Here is an 18488-nt window from a genome sequence, read left to right as displayed (position 1 = left end):
AATCATGACCAAGTATTTCCCGCAAATGTCCTACAAATTCGTGCCAGACGCCTTTGCCAGCACAGCAGCTCCGGAGACCTGGAGCGTCTTGATCTCGCAGAGGCGTCGTTGGATCAACTCGACAATCCACAACTTGGCAGAATTGGTGAAATTGAACGACCTTTGCGGCTTTTGCTGCTTCAGCATGAGGTTTGTAGTCTTCATCGATCTCTTCGGGACCTTAATCCTACCAGCCACCTGTGGATATTTGGGTTATCTGATCTACCGTGTTGCCACCCACTCCGGCCAGTTTCCCTTGATCTCGATAGTGATGATCGCCGCAGTCTACGGCTTACAAGCACTCATCTTCATCATGAAACGTCAATGGCAACATGTCGGCTGGATGATCATTTACATAATGGCGTACCCGATATACTCCTTCATCCTGCCAGTCTATTCATTTTGGAATCAAGACAACTTCACGTGGGGAAGCACGAGAATAGTCATCGGCGAGAAGGGCAACAAACAGATTGTTGCCAATGAGGATGAAGGATTTGATCCTAGGAGTGTACCCCTTCAACGCTGGGATGATTATGCTGCTACAAACAATCTACCAGGTCGCCGGGGCATGGCTGGCCAAGAAAAGTACGAAATGGATGGCAGCAACCAGTATGAGATGGACGACATTCAATCCGTCTATTCATATGCCAAGCCAGCTTCTACAATATTGACTGGCTTTCAGCAACCAGGAGCGTATATGACCCCGACATCTCCAGCTGCTTTCCACGGGCAGTCGGGACGACAATCAGCCATGTCTTTTGCGCCGTACAAAGACGCACCTCAGTATGCATCGAAACGACAGTCTATGGTGGAGATGCCTGGTTCTCCATATCAGGATCATCCAAATAGCCCCTACAACACGATGGGACCGCGTAGCACGGGATTGCCGAGTACAGACAATCTCATCGCGATGCAATCCCCGCAGATACGGCAACAACAGCGGAGTCCACTTGGTGGCACGCCGTATGGTGGAAGCCGACCTGTCAGTACCCTTGACTTCCGAACAGGGGTGCTGAGTCCGGGCGACAGCGACATAAATCACGGCGCTATTCAAGACGCCGTGAGGGACTGTCTAGCTGAGGTCAACCTCGACACAGTGACGAAAAAGCAAGTGCGGGCATTAGTAGAGCAGAGGCTACAAACAGAATTGAGCGGAGACAAACGCGGATTTCTAGATCGTGAGATTGATGAGCAGTTGGCTAACATGTGAATTTTAAGTCGGTAATGATATTTCGGGTGTCACGAAGTGTACGAAAAGCAGGAGATGAATTGGTGACCTGGTCTGGTAGGCGTAATTGGATCATTGGGTTGATAATAGTTGGGACTGTATAAAAACGGTGCGCTGTGTGCATTTACACGGATGGAATCACCAGCCAAATATCTAGTTATAATCCACATTTTGCCATGTATCGCCGCTGCCGGGACCATAGACCTATTTCTTTATTCACAGCCTGGAGCAACGCCGTCTACATTGGGACAAAGTCATTGTTGAGCCTCAAGCTTTGCGGGCGGCGACGCTAGTCCCCTTACCGCCATCGTCAGTGAGACAGGGCCGGGGGCTTGGCCTAAATCATTGCATCCTCCCAGTACCTTAGGGCAGACCCTGAGTCGGAGCAGCCTGACCCTGCTTTGATCCCTTCACCTTGTCTCCCTCCTATTGACCCCAGCATTTGACACCAATCAATAGCGACGAGCACGCCGCAGCCATGGCGGAGTTTGTGCGCGCCCAGATTTTTGGTACCACCTTCGAGATCACGAGCAGGTGCGAACCTCCTGCCCCTCGTCCTATTACCGCGACATGGCTGATCTTGGCACAGGTATACCGACTTGCAACCCGTTGGTATGGGCGCATTTGGCCTGGTGTGGTAAGAGGATATGATGAAACTACAATCCAATGGCAGGAGTTGACTTGCTCCAGCTCAGCCAAAGACCAACTCACCGCCCAGAATGTTGCCGTTAAGAAGATCATGAAACCATTCAGTACTCCAGTCTTGTCCAAACGCACCTACCGGGAATTGAAGTTGCTCAAGCACATAAGACACGAGAATGTATGACTGATGTGTACGCGGGCCCCAATGGAGCTAATCCATCCAAGGTGATCAGCCTGAGTGACATCTTTATCTCTCCCCTCGAAGATATCTACTTCGTAACCGAGCTCCTCGGCACCGACCTCCATCGCCTCCTCACCTCAAGACCTCTCGAGAAACAATTCATTCAATACTTCCTATACCAGATCCTGCGCGGACTCAAATACGTTCACTCGGCTGGAGTGGTGCACAGAGACCTCAAGCCTAGCAATATTCTCATCAATGAGAATTGTGACCTGAAGATCTGTGATTTTGGACTTGCTCGAATCCAAGACCCTCAAATGACGGGCTACGTCTCCACAAGATACTACAGAGCTCCCGAGATCATGCTCACATGGCAGAAATACGATGCAGAAGTGGATGTATGGAGCGCGGCATGCATATTCGCAGAGATGTTGGAAGGAAAGCCCTTGTTCCCTGGGAAGGACCATGTGAATCAGTTCTCGATCATCACCGAGCTTCTGGGAACACCGCCGGACGATGTCATCAAAACAATTGGGAGCGAGAACGTCCGTACATTTCAGTGGAGTTGCTCGCCGCGTGCTGACTACCATTCGCAGACCCTCCGATTCGTTCAGTCATTACCGAAGCGCGAGCGTCAACCGCTTGTGAATAAGTTCAAGAATGCAGACCCTCTAGGTACGAGGACATTGAGTCAGCCTGGGACCCCTGCTGACTATTGAAGCTATTGATCTCCTTGAAAAGATGCTCGTCTTTGACCCGAGAACGCGCATCAAAGCAGGGGATGGCCTTGCACACGAATATCTCGCACCTTACCATGACCCAACCGACGAGCCCGTTGCGGAGGCTGCGTTTGACTGGTCTTTCAACGACGCTGATCTGCCAGTGGATCAGTGGAAAGTGATGATGTACACGCTTATCCAGGAATTGTTTGAAGAAGGGCTTTGAGTCGGCTGACTTCCTTTTGTTCCGCAGGTATCATGAGATTCTAGAATTCCACAACGTCGCGGATAGGGAGGAATTGGGCACGAACAACGAGGAGCACAATGGCTACCAATAGTACATGTCGTGGAACGCAATGAACATTCCCCATTCGTGCCTGGCGTTCTTCATGCGCGCTTTGATGATCAGCCACTTCCACAGAGCAGGGGAGGATACTCAACCTCGAACCCAATGACCTGAAATGGGCAAGCATTGAGTGTCTATCATTAGTATGGTGCAAGCTCTGTTCCAACTCCAACAATCAAAATAGCCTAGTGTGCGCAAATGCTGGCGGTATAGGCGATTTGAGACTCGCAAGTATAGCGTTGGACGCCAACGGACAGCCGTTTCCAGCCTTCTGGGAACGGCTCGTGCCCACACACTTGATGCATTGCTCCTGCATTTTTCATTGCTAATAATAAATCCCATCGTACTCCGCCTGGGCGAGGGGCCGTGCTCTACATATAGGCCGTTTCTCGCGTGTTAGGAGGGTGGATGGGAACGATGGGATTAAACTTACGATCTCCCACATGGAAGGCTAAGTCCCTAGCTCCCTTGTTAGCCTAATGTCCAACGGTGATGCTTGGTTTGACAACCTTGCAAGTCGTAATACAATCCACCTTACTATCTGATAGCTATGTTGCCCTTCCATCTTCAGCCTGTCTTTTGCGCAATCCGATAGATATTGGAAAATCGTCACAGTACGCCACCATTGGATCAGACAGCCTTGTCAGCCGGCCGGAATCCTTGGAATCCTTCCCGATCCAGCCCTTCCAACCCCCCCTCCCACCGCTACTACGGGTACCTTTAAACATTGCGACCTCTGACCGGCCACGGCAATCGCTCACTGACCGTCACGGGCCTTCCGCCTTATCTGACGCTCGTCTCAATGGAATAATGAGTGTTTCGTCCAATGGAATGCTGAGTATCCCTGTGTCTGTCCAAATACAGCCTCTCGGGTATCTGCCCACCTGAAGCTGACCGCGACCCCATCCCATTCCCTACATCGCACCCTTGTCAAGCCTTTCGAACACCTGGTCCTAGTATCAGGCGGATACGACTCCAATACAATTCTTCAGACCCTCCCTGTGCCTGGCCGCAGAGATATACCGCATTCGCGGTCCCTCGCCACACCTGCGAATATCGCGAAGCGAGAGAAGAGCGCTATCAGGGCCTTGAATTACTCCCTACTTACCATCGGAGTCTTGGCTAGAAATCGACGACTGGCTATCAACTAGCAGTATCAAGACTCAGCCTTGAGCTCGATCTCGCTCAAAGCTATCTCCCAGGGACAAAGCTCTCGTCATCATTGAAGCTCTCGGGGCACAATGGGGGCTTGTATGAGCCAGGAGAATGCAGAAGAGGAGGAAAACAAGAAGCGCTCAAGAGCAATAGATGCCAAGTTAGAGGAGGACTCGAGAAGATTACGAAAGGAATGCAAGATATTGTTGTTAGGTAAGTGACTTTGTCTCTTCGAGCCTTCCAGTCGATACATAGGTGCTAATGGATACCCAGGGTCTGGAGAGAGCGGCAAGTCAACAATCGTGAAGCAAATGAAAATCATCCATCAAAATGGCTATACCAAAGACGAACTCGCCCTCTATCGCCTCACAATCTACAAGAACGTCTTGGATTGCGCTAAATCCCTGATCACCGCTATGCGATCGTTCGATATCGATCCAGTCGACCCAGAGAACAATGAAAGAGCCGATTACCTTCTTGAATATCAAGTTGACCCAGACCCTCACACACCCTTGGACCCGCATGTTGGGGAATGCATAGTCAACCTTTGGAGGGACCCATGTATAGAGTCCGTCATGGACCATCAAAATGAGTTCTACCTCATGGACTCCGCCCCTTAGTTGGTGCCCTCTGCTTTGCTAGGAATGGCACATGCAATGCTGATACTGCCAAGCTTTTTCGACGAAGTGCCTCGGATAGCATCGCCAAATTACATACCCATTGAAGCGGATGTTCTGAGAGCTCGAACAAAGACGACCGGTATTTATGAAACTCGGTTCACAATGGGTCAGCTGTCTATACAGTATGCTTCTATCTTTTCCATTTCATAGCGGATCAAGCCCTTCAGGTCTCCCAACATCCTGCCCCTCATTACTGCCAAGATTTCACAAGTCTAGTGCTGCTTTTGCTAATATAAGTGGGCTAACAGCATGTTTGACGTTGGTGGTCAACGGTCTGAACGAAAGAAGTGGATTCATTGCTTTGAGAATGTCACCTCGATCATTTTCTGCGTCGCCCTCTCTGAGTATGACCAAGTACTTCTTGAAGAGTCGAATCAAAATCGAATGATGGAATCACTGGTACTTTTCGACTCTGTCGTCAATTCAAGATGGTTCATGCGCACATCAATCATTCTATTCCTCAACAAGGTCGACTTGTTCAAAGGAAAGCTAGAGAGAAGTCCTCTTGGCAAATATTTCCCTGATTACAGTGGAGGAAATGATGTCAATCGCGCGGCGAAGTACCTTCTTTGGAGATTCAACCAAGTGAACCGGGCACATCTGAATCTATACCCTCAGTATGTGCGCAGTCTTCTGCCTATCCAGCAGCCGTACTGACTTGTATCTCCTCACAGTCTCACCCAAGCGACTGACACCTCGAACATCCGTCTCGTCTTTGCTGCCGTAAAAGATACGATACTCCACAATGCTCTAGCGGATTCAGGCATACTGTGAGACACCACGTCCTTTCCTCCCTACCCTGCCCGTCACACCATCCTTACCATAATATCACATGACATACTACGACTACATACATTTGTCCTTCGCATGCACACCGTCTGGCAGGCGTGACGACTCGCCTGTACGGGAGTTTCATGTCAGAGTCGGGTGCTCAATCTTGGAACGAAAGCGATTTGAAGCCTGGGGGGCGTTTTCCACGCACAATTGACGCCTTAATGCTGCGTCACGCGTTCATGTGTGTGTGTGTGTGGTCTTAGACGCCGCCGAAAAAAACTTGTGTTCTGACTTTCTACAACTTATTGGAAACCTTCGATATCTTTGTATATATCTCGCTTCTGTGTGACATACCAGGCGAAAATGTTGACGAGACCTCGATCACCAAAAGCGTCCACTTCATTCTATACTTCGTCTGCCTCACCCCATCATCCACTCCAATCACACACATACATCTGTTCTCAGAATGCGCTGGCTGACGACCTCATCTTCTTCTACGTAGTCCTTCCCGCTGGTTAGAAGTCGGCTCCAATCCACTCCACAAATACCCAATGCCAAAGCATCCAGTAGGCAACAATCCATTATTTGGTCGCATCCCATAGTCTCGTCCCCTTTCAACCACCCCCGCATTCGAAAAGTTGCGCCGCGTCTACATACTTTCCACAATCGGATGTCACCCACGTCAAAACTGCCCTGTCGTGGATCTTATCGTCTAGCGCGCGCTCCGGACGCTGTGCCACATTTGCCACCCAGAATGTCGGATCCGGGAATACGACGTTGAGGAAAGTGAATTGAGATAGAAGCTGACTGTGATACGGAATGAGAAATGCAGAACCATGTAACCACGAGATGTGCGCAGCGCTCGCCGACCCTGATTCTCGGTACTCCAAAAGGCTATCCCAACAGGACATGAAGCAGAAAATCGCGCCCAAGGGAAGAATCAAGGGCCCAGAATGAAGATACGCCTCAAGAAAGCGATGCTTACATCCTCCAAGCTTAAGAATAGGATGGGTCCATGGGAGCGAAGGATGGATCTTGAAGCGCGAACATCCACAAAAGGCGGGTGTGTGGGCATATCAATTTTGTTCATAGAATTATCACGAGATGACGGTAACGGACATGATGAATATGATGAGTGATGATGACCTATACATAGATAGCCATGTTGAATGGCGTTGGGTATGGGATGTGGGAATAGATTTCTTCTTTCTGCTTTGATGGTGTAAATGAATCGGGTTTTCGCGGAACATCAATGGAGCCGAGAAGGGTTTGATATAGATTCCTTCATCACTAAGTCAGCGATCGTGGTGTGCGAGATAGGATAAAACTGGTGCCTGATGATTGGATGCGTGTATTGGCAACCTTCGAGGGTTTTGGTGCATGGTTGTTGTCTCTATCTTCAGTTTACTGGAAGAATCCAGGCTCATTGCTATTATTGATCGCATTATGCGGGCAGCTGATATTTGGGAAGATTGTGGTGGTGAGGGGGTAAGGCTACGTCTCATGCAGCTATGCGTTGACACTTCGCTCTCATTGATCGGTTCGCGTGTGCTTGCATATAGCCTGAGGACGAATCATGGCGTTACATTTCCTTGGCGTCATACAAACTACTTCCTATCGAACTATGGCATTCTTTCCCCCTTTTTCAATTCGAAATCAAGCTGGCTACCTCGGTGTTTTCACGCACACAACATTGTACTTTGATCTGACTTACAATACGCAATCTAAAGTGCAATTTCAATTGCGAGATTTTTGTGCAATGGCAAATCCTGATCCGTTGTTAGTGAACACAGCTGGACCTGAGACTTCGATATGGCGTGAAGTTGAGCTCAAAAAATTTCGACAGAATATTTCCAACCTGCTGAATACGACTTCAATTCCCGGCCACGAAGTCTTTCATCATAGAAAGTCTGGCAGTAGAACGGGCTTTATTGACGGTAAATACGTTCTGCCATTCGAAGTCGAGCGAAGACTGTCGGATGACTTCGCTTTGTTAGCATCTTTTGAAGAAGGATCGAAGACTGTGACAGCAGCCACTCTCGAGGAGGACCAGAATGATGGATTTGTGATCGTTCGCTTGGCTGCCAATAATCGACTTCATCCCACAGTGGGAGTGTTATTCAATTCAGTGATCGATGTCCTTCAAGATTGCGCAGAACTCAGTACGTGATCAAAATTCCTTAAGTTGGATTGTCCTCAAAGAATTGATGCAGGGACCTCTCGCGCTCACTGTCAATCACGCCTGCTCCGACTTATCGTCGAAGCACATCGATCCCGCATTCATGCGAAACTTCGTTCATCACTTTGGAAGCCCAAGATGCCCGGACAGAAAGGAGGCCCACGATTACATCAACAAGTTCAAAAATTCCTCACCCACTGTGGTAGCAAACTTTCATCCGACTTCCAGAGCAAAGCTTTGGACTTGAGAACTTTATACAAAACAGCAGACAAGTGCATAGCCAAGACAGAAACGGAATATGACAAGCTAGATCACGTCATCTGTCGAAGTCATGAATTCTGCTTGGAAATGGCAAAGCTTGATGATGCAGACACGATATTTGATGACAGCAGAATTCGCCCCATCAAAAAGCTTGCAAGATACTACAGCATGTGTGATCGAATGTCAGATGCTGCTAAAAGGTATCGAAGACTTTTTAGGCAACTGAAGATGCAGGAGCTGCCTGCTTACCAAACAACAAGGCTACCGGCCTTGCCTGATACCTCCGAAGTTGCTTGCAGAGTACACGCCGAAATGAATATGTTGGTTCATTTTGCACAAAGACTTACACCACACTCCAACCAGCCCCGAGTGATAGGCGTCAGCAAAGCCGCCTGCTACCTGTGTAGTCTGTTTATCCACAGCGACGGGGCGTTCCACATTAGTCGAACACACGGTAAATTGTATGTTCAGTGGACCGTGCCTGACACTTTTGCCGGGAAGAGACTAGCAAGCCAGCGCAAAAGAATATCTCGCACTTTACAAGCAGTAGATAGCGAAGTCTGCCGTGTTCTCGAGAAGGCGAAGCTCAGTAAGTGTAAACGCCGAGGGCAGCAAATTGGCCCCAATGAAAGCAATGCGACTCTAGCAAAATTTATAGAGAGGTCGCTTCTTTCATCTGAAGCGGAAACGATACGAGGGCATCATTCCTCCATCAAGTCCATTGGAAGTCCAAAGCTCCCTCAGTCAGTTCTGGTTATCCCAGCCCTGTCAAGTACAAATAGCTCGAAGCGAAAAGAAGCACCGGCTGAGTATGCCAAAGCTGATCAAGATGAGTCAGAAGTGAACTTAGATCATGGAATGCCGCCCCAGAATCGTCTTGTCAAGAATCTGATCCACCCAAAAGACCTATCTCCGCTCTCACCCCGACTTCAGTCATCCCCTTTTACAACACCACGTCGAGACTCCAGACAAAAGTCCCCCGCTCCGTCACTGAAGACGCTCTCCGCGCAATCATCCTCTTTACAGGAAGTCGCCGTAGCAACATCATCATCCATAGTTGACTCTTGGGAGTATCCTCTCACCTATACTTTGACTCCAGACCTTCCACTACGGGCGAAAAATCAGAGTGTACACATGACCTTTGAGCTAGAAGCCGGTGGGCCATCAGCGGGTAGTGTTCAAGTCACCAATGAGCCAAAGATCGATGAAAAGGCGATCAGACACACGGTGGACGTTCGAAAGCTTGAGCATGGTGAATCGAGACAGTTGCACAAAAATGAGAGCGAAGACGAACTGGTGGTGAATTTGCAGAATGGGAAGGGAGGAGGAATGACGCAGGTGAGGATGAAATGGGACTAATATGATTCGATAATTGGCTTCACATGTCAACCATAAACTTGTTTTCTGGCACCTCAAATTTCGAAATCCTTAGCTAGTGAGACCTCAAAGTATCAGGGGTTAGTATTAGCAGCCAAATTTTCAACGGAATGACCAGCAATCAAAGTAATACTCTAGCCATGGGGCATAAGTGAGCCCATACTCCTGACTATCGAAGTCCCAAAGACTTCTTGTAATTCAATCATTCTAACATTTGCAGCACGAAAATTGGTCCGAGTTTTTTTACGACGCCAGATCTTGGGCCGATTCAGAAAGCAGAGAGGCCTGAAAGCTATATTGAGTCTCTATTAGAGGCGTGTTAGTCAACATTAGTCTCTTTCGAGAGGTATAGAAACTAATATTAACCTTCTTTAGAGGCACAAGTACTGATATAAGTATCCTCTGGCGGTAAAAAGCCTAGCGCGAGTCCGCATGATAGGCACGTCGATTAATCTCCTATTTCTTCAAAGATGTATATCTTAAAGATTACCTTCTGCAAAGGTACGTAAGTTAATATGCCTTTTTAAAAAGATGCACATTTATATCTAGAAGTGAATGATATATTAAGTTATCCCAATTAAGGCAAGTGCCACTGGCTCAATTTGGGCGCTACGACGTTTGTTTGAGACGACACTTCACCTTCGTCCCACCGCGACTTCTACCACCTGTCATGATACAGTATCCTCATGGCAGATTTATTGCAATTGCCAACCGAGCTGCTTGTGACCATCGTCTCATATGTGTATCGCCCAACTCTGCCATCTTTGGCTCGCACTTGTATGACATTACACCCCGTGGTTCTGCCTCAATTGTATGAGAGTGTCTGGTTTTGGTATTTCCCCGAAGAAAAGATAAAGTCATACTCTGAGAGTCTTTGGCGGCAGTCAGTTCGCATTCATGACTTAGAAGCTTTTAGCTATGCGCTCTGCAGCAATCCCGCCCTGAAGATATACCTAAAAGCCGTGGATATGCAGTGGTCATATCCATGGCAAGTAAGTACTGAACCACCCGACCTCGATTACGTGGAGAGTTGCGGCTTTGAGATAATATATCAGTGCCTGCAAACACTTTCGTCGTCACAACCTAGACATTTCCATGTATCGCCTCTTCATTGCTTTCAATTCAAAATCCTTACCCGTCTTTCAATCACATCAATATGTTTCGAGTCTGTTACACGACACTATCGAAATAGCGAGGAGGAAATAAGCAGCCTCTACGCCTTTTTCAGTAATCAGTCACTGCTCAACTTTGTGATGAACTTCTGTCAGGAGACAGGGGACGGGGATCCACGCTTTACATCACAAGAAGTTATCAAGACAAGACATCCGAGGTGCTCCAACGTCGAGAACCTCAATCTGGTCCAGCCTGATCTTTCTAGTCGCCATATACAGGAGATTCTAAGCTGGCCAAGGGCGCTAAAGCATTTGTGCATTTCCATATATGCCACACATCCTGAAGATAGCTTTACATTTGAACGATTTGTGGTCGCCATACAGCAGCAACGTCACAGTCTCGAAGCTCTCGATATCCATGCGCTCTACTACGAATATGGTCATGATCTTGATGAGTACTGCCGTAGCTCCACACTGCTTAATCTCAGCGACTTTCCTGCCCTTTTTTATGTAGCCCTGGGAGCAGATCTGTTAGCAATACCAGCGGTCGAAGCATGGGAAAAAACCAAAACTTCAGCCCGCGACGAAGACTTCAGGCAACATATATCACAACTACTTCCACCCAACCTAGAAGAACTCTGGCTCGATACCAGTTCGCTTGTCGCGTGGCAACCGCTCGAGGGCCGTTGGGATCAATCTATAAGGATTTTCGAAGAGACGCTGGCTTGTATCGTGGCTTTGAAGGAGACTTCGTTCCCACGTCTCTGGTCTATAATTTTCAATCGTCCGTTATTGTTCCACCATCCTGTGGAATCACAAGACAAGTCTGACGAAGAAACGAAGTGGATTGAGGCTTGCGAGCATCTACCGTTTGATGAATACATGAATGCAGGTGTGGATCTTTACTATCAATGTCAGGACGACCGGTAAGTTGAGGACTCCCTCATGTTGCTCCCCTTCGCTGACTTGCGGCTTAGGTCTATTTGAGTCAAGTGTGAAGCTATGAAACACTCGCTCCTCTTAATGCCACATCATCGTTTCTACCACTCTCCAGTCCCGTCTCTCCTAACCCCTCCAAGATCCCCACAACCTCAATCTCCAATCCCCCTCCCTCTCCTGCCACCTCCCACCCCCCCATCTCCTTCACCCCTGGCGGTCCCCAGCCCAAAACACACCCCAACGCCACCGCTTCCACCTTCTGCCCGACCTCTTCCCAGGTACTCACATTCTTAATCTGCCCCTCTACCGCCAATATCCTCAGGTAGCAGCTCTCATGATTCGTGATATAGGGTAGCTGAGTATACGATTCTGGCGAGGGAAGGATCTCGGCGTCGAAGAGACGACGGCGCGATGCGTCTGGGAGGGATTGCAAGGTTTGCGAGAGGGCGAGGCAGTGGGCGCCACCTGGGCGGTAGAGGGAAGGCGAGTCCTGCTCTGTATAGCACTGTGGCTGGATTGCTATGACGAGGGTCATTGGAATGACGAGTACAACAGGGAACAAGAAGTGCATGGTAGGTGAAGACGTGTGCGCTGCATGATGGTTAATGAGGCGCAAAGACTTATATTGGGGGGAAGGAAATATGGCTGGAAATGAGAGACTGAGGCTCAGATGATGGTGCGCCATGGATGCAGAATTGATCGCTGGTTATTGATAGAATGGCTGGTTTGGAGTGAGATGTCTTGATTGTGCCGCCTATGCGCTTTGAAACAGTGGGAGGGCGCTTTTGACTTGGAGTCGGATATTGGGGACGGCGAGATCGACCCCCTTTGAAGCACAATATGCCAAATGCAATTCTCCTATGTGGATAGAATGGTCATATTCTCATCTAAGCTGTATCGAGAGGCCTCAATGTTGCGCTTCAAGCAGATTTTCAGGCAACTAATTGCATTAGACTTCTGGGTTGTGGTCAGAAACAAGAAGTTTTTGCTCAACATCGCGGTGTGGAAAGGGATGGCAATGATCCTCTCAAACAGACGCTACGCTATGTTATGGAGGTGAAATATGTGAAATTCGAAATAGAGGTTCCAGCAGGTCTTCATATAAAGTACGTAAGGTCATGCTCTATTAAGAAGTGAATGATCCTTAACACATATTATTGACACTTCATTACGTCACCGTAAACAATCTTCATTTGTGACCACATCACCTCCTTGCCTTGCATCCTGTGTTCTTCTCGATACTCCTGACTTCGACATCCGGTCCGGAGGCCTGTCAAAATGACCGGGCTCCAGTGTCTCTCAACTGAGCTACTCCTAGCAATAGTATCACATGTGCCGTCTTCTGACTTGGTATCCGTTGCATCTGTCTGTAGATGTCTCAATGTCGTAGCAGTCCCCAAACTCTACAAGGATGTTCAAGTTCTGGAGTCCTCTGGGCTCGGATTTGGAGCGGAGCAGTCAGTGACTATTCACAACCTGGAGACTTTTACTCGAACCATCTCTCGGAACTCGAACCTTCGGCGCTGGGTCAAGTACCTGGGTGTTAAATGGGATGAGAGAATGTGCGAATCAGTTCAACGGTGTTTACAAGCTTTGAGCTCGGAGAAGCTGAAGAGACTCTATTTAGTACCGCCTAGCCTAAATAACCAGTTCTGGGTAACGTCCGCAGTCACCTCGCTGAGCCTTGAATACCAGTACCTACCTTGGGGCACGCCAGACTACGTATACTATGAAACGAGATCAATTCAGCATCTTTATTTCTTGATGTCCATTCCCACACTGCTAATGCTTCGCATGAGCAAATCACACTGGGGCAATGCCTTAGTCCCACCGACCAAGGATGCGCGAGTGAGGAAGACTGAGGAAAAAGGGAGTTGCAATACTGAAGTGTTGCTGCTGGGCGAGTTGGACCTGCCCACTGAACAACTCCAACAGATCTTGGGCTGGCCGAAAGCTCTACAGCATTTCTCTATCGAGATAGGAAGTTCCGAGCTCGGAAAAGAGGATCTATCCGTTATAATCGAGCAGCAGCTTGAAAGCCTGAGAACTATAGACATCTCAGAGGTGAATTCATTAAGTCAGTCAGTCCGCACCATCATTTGGATTGAATTAACATCAACATAGACCCTCGAGGCTTTAGGTTGCTTGCTTTGGGGCGATTTCCTCGACTAACTAGAGTGATCATGACCGCCAAGGATCTAATTATTTCGATGATCAAGGATTTCAAGAGCTATTACATAGGACAAGAAATTGAGATCATCTCCGAGCAAGACATTTGCCGAATGATACCTCCAAATCTGCAAAAACTTGAATTGTGTACACGAGGGATCTCCACAAACCTACGTAGCAGAGCATGGGGTGCAAAGTGGCCCTTGGTTGTTCCCGACCTTCATCAGGTACTTGTCAGTATAGTGGCTTTGAAAAGCACACGATTTCGTTCATTGAGTGCTATTGTGTTTCGTGAACCATTCCTCCCAGACGGGGCCGGTGGTCAGTATCTGCCGCTTGACGTATATGAGAGGGCGAATATCAAGCTTCTCTTCAAATGAGGTTTTACGTGATTGAAGGAACAGCAAGATATCGCTGATCGTCGAAACCCAAAGCTACTCCTCCTGACCTAGGCGCAAAGAGTGTTTTCCGCGCAATTGACTGCCCACACATGACTTTCTTCAAAGGACAGGTGCATTTTCTCAAGGCTTCAAATATGACACGTCAGAATCTTTGCCTCGTCATCAGTACAGACGAATCAAAATGAATACCTGGTGAAGCACCCGAGAAAGGGGCACGAGCTTTCCCTATGAGAAATACACATCACCATCGGCAGGAGGCCAACAAGTCGCGTCGATAGCTTCTACTTTTGAATGAAAGAAGTAAGCAAAACATCCTTCTTTGACCACTGAGCCGCACATGAAGATATGAACTTATCCCCTTAGAACCATCGCATTCCTTTCTAATATTACTTCCAAACCGGAGACTCACGCATCATCTTCCCCAGCACAATCCATCATCTCATACTCTTGCGTCACCCTGCCTCCATCTGCTTCACCTAGCTCTAGGGTGGCTTGTCAAGCAAATATTTCCAACTGTTCTATGTCAAACGAAGCTGTTGGCATCAAGATGGACCTGACATCGAAGCCGGTATCATATCTAGGCAAGAGTCAGCCCAATTTCTTGCACGAGAAACAAATCTTATTGACGCACGAAGAAGAATGACGGACTGAATATGGCAGTGCAAGAAGTTTTGTTCAAGGCTCATGGAGTCAAGAAGCTGTAGGCTAGACGCGACCATGTCAATAAACTCGTAAACGACATACTTCAAGGTGTTGCAAGAACCTACTATATCCAGGAAGAACCAGTTGCAAACATAGCCTTATCATCAAGAAACACAAAAGCAATTACGAAACTACAGACTGTGGCAGTGAAGCAAGCTAGCGCCTGGAGGAGCGAACTGATCTGATCATTAAGTACTTCTCTATATCATCTAAGTCTAATTGCGAGCTATCCATCCTCCGCATATCCAAGTGCTAGCCCTGTCCAACAGGCGTCAGCATCAAAGCTGCGTCATTACAATAAGTCACCTGATCCGCCGTCGCATAGAAATACATATGATATCCGTACGCGCCGTTTCGATCTCCGCTACCAATATTGGCAATGCAGAAATTATACGTGAAACCTGTGGTTGTATTTCGCAAGAACACCTGCGTGTAGTTGCTACCATCATTCAGTGCGACCCCATACCATCCCTTCCCACCATTTGCTCGAGAACTATCCCAGAATAATTTGCCGTTCGAGCGACCGGCGCTTCCTGGATTGACGTAGTACCACCCGTTATTTGTGACGGAATATAGTTCTCCCAGGGTAGAGATTTCGAAGACTTCGCGCTTGTTGGGAATGTAGAAGTTGTCAGTCATGTGGTGAGAGTCGTCGGAAACAGCCCAATTGGCGCCACCACCGTTAGGATCGGGGACGATCTTAAGATAATTAGGTGGTGCATCCGGGGCGCCAGATGGAACAACAATAGTTGTCGTAGTGTAGATGGTAGTTGTGGTAGTAACGGTGCTGGTGGGATTGGTAACAATTCCAGAAGTGATAGTCAGCGTATTAGTGACCGTTCGGAACGCAGTCGGCGCAATTGTTGTCGTTACGCTGGTCGCATAAACTGTGGTACTGGCTACCGTTGTTTGGGTCTGAATGACGACAGACGTCTGAGTGACCGGAGTAGCTTCTTTACTGCAGGCTGAGCTGAGGATGCTTGCAGGGAACGTGGCCAAAGCTGACGGAGTGACTAAGGTAGAAGATGCTGCTGCTTGGCGAGCTTGAAGTTCTCGTTTTTTCTTCATTGCTGCTCTTGACGTCACCGCAATAATTGAATAGCTTGTTATAGTGCTTGTGGAGTAAGGCTGCGTTGTTGCTGACGGCTTCACTGTCGTCTGGACCTGGGTGTAGTAACTAGTGGGCGTTGTGCTGACAACGACTGTAACTGTGGTCGTCGTTGCTACTGATTGAGTGAGAGTACTTGTGCCTGTCGCGAGAGGTGTCGTATACCCTAGGAGTTGCGAGCAGAAGGGTTGTAAGCCTTGCGATTCTATGATAGAAGTAGCTGCTGCAACCAGGTTGATCGAAGAGGAACTTGAGGACGATGTTGTTGACGCTGCTGATGTAGTTGTTAGCAATGAAGAGCTGACAGCTGTAGACGAAGACGACGCTGTGAGGGACGAAGAAAGCGTCGATGTGAACGAAGTAATCAAAGTGGACAGGGATGAGCTAGGATGCAATCGAAGTGGATAGGGATGACGCAGACGTTGTTGACAGCATTGTTGACGAGGTAGGCGTAAAGAGACTCGTTGAAAACGTTGATGAGGTCGTCGTTGAAGGGGTAATATATGTACTTAAAGTTTGCGTAGTCGACGTCAAAGAGGTACTCGTCATAGTGGACGTGTATATACTGGAGGTCGATGATAGAGATGTCGATAGAGCAGAGGCTGAGATAGAAACATATGTACTTGATGTTGACATAGTTGAAAATATTAGAGATACTGCGGATGTGATTGACGATGAGGAGGCTAACGTAGACGAGGACGTCGTTGTTATACTCGACGTAGAAAACGCAGACGACGAAGTGGCCAGCGTAGATAAGGCTGACGATAAGGTTGACGTTGAAGCAGACGTCAAAACGGATGGAGATGAGGCAGAGGTTATAATGCTTGCCGACGATGATGTTGTTGAGGGAGTTGTGCTTAGGGCAACTGGCGTTGTAGACGCTGAACTTGAAGCAGATGTAGATGCACTCGACGTAGTAGTCCCGGCGGTAGAAGTACTAGACGCGGACGCTCCAGGCGTGGTTGTCACTGACAAGGACGTGCTAGGTGTGGACGTGCTAGGTGTGGACGTACCAGGCGTGGATGTGCCAGGCGTGGATGTGCCAGGTGTGGACGTGCCAGGTGTGGACGTAGTAAAAGCTGGAGTCCCTAGATCTGTGGATAAGGTCGAAGACACAGACGTCGAGCCAGTCGATGATAGTACGGCGGTTGATGACGAAGACGTCACTATTGCCGTTATAGAGATCGAAGTCAGAGACGAAGACACTAGCGAAGGAGACAAGCTGGAGGCGGAAGTAGAGGAGGCAAATAATTGCGAGAGACTTGTCGCTGATGTCGACGATAAAAATGCAGTGGAAGTCTGTGATGCCAAAGATGACGATGACGAAATTGATGCGGATGTTGGCAATTGTGATACGGATGATCCTGTCGTGGAGATAGACGATGCCGATGGAGACCCAGAATAGTCTCCAGATCGATTATCCCCAGAGGGACTGTACGGAGAAGCGACCCCAGGTGATGATACCGCGGTTGATGTAGATAAGGTTGAGGACGTTGTTAGTAAGGATAATGACTCTATCGATGAATATGAGGACGATGCTGTCGAGGATGAAGACGCTGTAGAGGAAAGCGAGGATGTTATCGACGAGTATAAAGACGTCGTAGCCGAGGATGAGGTTGGTATAGATGATGGTGAGGATGTGCCCGACGAATATGGAAACAGTGTAGAAAACGTTGAGGACGATGAGCTCGATATATCTAGTGTTGGGGCAGCAGTAGGTGATGATGGCGATGATAATGACGAAGGTGAAGATGAGGGTGATGACGAGGTTGAGGCCAAAGAAGCAGTCGACAACCATGATGAAAGTACGGCTAAAGAAGACGAAGATGGAGAGGTCAACGTACCGACTGAAGGCAAAGTGCTCGTACTTTGGGTCTGCAAGATGCTTGAGCTCTGTGTCGAACTTGTCGAAGGCGACGGACTACTTGTAGCGCTTGATGTAGGCTGATTGATTGAAGCGTAAAGTTGGATCCTATTCTGTCCACCACAATACTGTGTCGTATTGCCGGTACATGTAATGTCTGCTTGACCTGAGGCAGGCGTTGGATTGGAAAGCAGGACATTGCCACAATAGCATGTGTCGCCTATCTTTACATCAGCTTGCTTGCTTGAATGTGGAACACGTGGACCTTACCATTTTCAACGCCAAAGTAAAGATAAGTTGAACAGTAGGATGCGCAATTGTTCACAGACATTTGACCACTCGAGAAAGTGCTTCCGTTTAAAATCTGAGCACCAGGCGGGTCATTGAACAGGCCCTGATTTCTGAAATTGGCTTGGAGCTGGACGACGCTAGCTGATGGCGTCTGACTTGAGGTCGATGAAGAGAATGAAGTTGGTGTGCTGATATTTGTTTGGCTAGGCGAGGGCGAAAAGTATGAGGTAGGATTGCTCGAAGTTGGACTGCTCGAGGTTAGACTGCTCGAGGTTAGACTGCTCGAGGTTGGACTGCTCGACGAGGGACTGCTGGAAGACA

At 48.3% G+C, this 18488-nt stretch overlaps 4 protein-coding genes across 4 annotated transcripts; all 4 read left to right on the top strand.

Annotated features, from left to right (window-relative positions):
- Positions 1–25: 25 nt before the first annotated feature.
- Positions 26–1371, top strand: KY384_007410 (uncharacterized protein; the record flags this gene model as incomplete). Its single annotated transcript, XM_044815901.1, has 2 exons — positions 26–1245; positions 1287–1371. 2 exons carry the CDS (start codon positions 26–28, stop codon positions 1369–1371), a joined length of 1305 nt encoding a protein of 434 aa, XP_044667775.1.
- A 374-nt stretch (positions 1372–1745) lies between these two features.
- HOG1 (MAPK protein hog1) lies at positions 1746–3035 on the top strand (the record flags this gene model as incomplete). The annotated part of the gene is made up of 6 exons (XM_044815900.1): positions 1746–1801; positions 1857–1904; positions 1958–2087; positions 2135–2635; positions 2687–2765; positions 2812–3035. The coding sequence occupies 6 exons, from the start codon at positions 1746–1748 to the stop codon at positions 3033–3035; spliced, it is 1038 nt and encodes a 345-aa protein (XP_044667774.1).
- A 1361-nt stretch (positions 3036–4396) lies between these two features.
- On the top strand, positions 4397–5764 carry GNA3 (G protein alpha subunit; the record flags this gene model as incomplete). The annotated part of the gene is made up of 5 exons (XM_044815899.1): positions 4397–4523; positions 4584–4929; positions 4984–5112; positions 5239–5607; positions 5665–5764. The coding sequence occupies 5 exons, from the start codon at positions 4397–4399 to the stop codon at positions 5762–5764; spliced, it is 1071 nt and encodes a 356-aa protein (XP_044667773.1).
- Positions 5765–16219: 10455 nt separating this feature from the next.
- Positions 16220–17960, top strand: KY384_007407 (uncharacterized protein; the record flags this gene model as incomplete). The annotated part of the gene is made up of 3 exons (XM_044815898.1): positions 16220–16372; positions 16401–17351; positions 17418–17960. 3 exons carry the CDS (start codon positions 16220–16222, stop codon positions 17958–17960), a joined length of 1647 nt encoding a protein of 548 aa, XP_044667772.1.
- Between the last annotated feature and the right edge of the window lie 528 nt (positions 17961–18488).

Source organism: Bacidia gigantensis, assembly GCF_019456465.1.
Source record: "Bacidia gigantensis strain McMullin 20006 chromosome Unknown contig_255, whole genome shotgun sequence".
Taxonomy (NCBI): Eukaryota; Fungi; Ascomycota; class Lecanoromycetes; order Lecanorales; family Ramalinaceae; genus Bacidia; species Bacidia gigantensis.
This window is presented reverse-complemented; position numbering and strand designations above follow the sequence as displayed.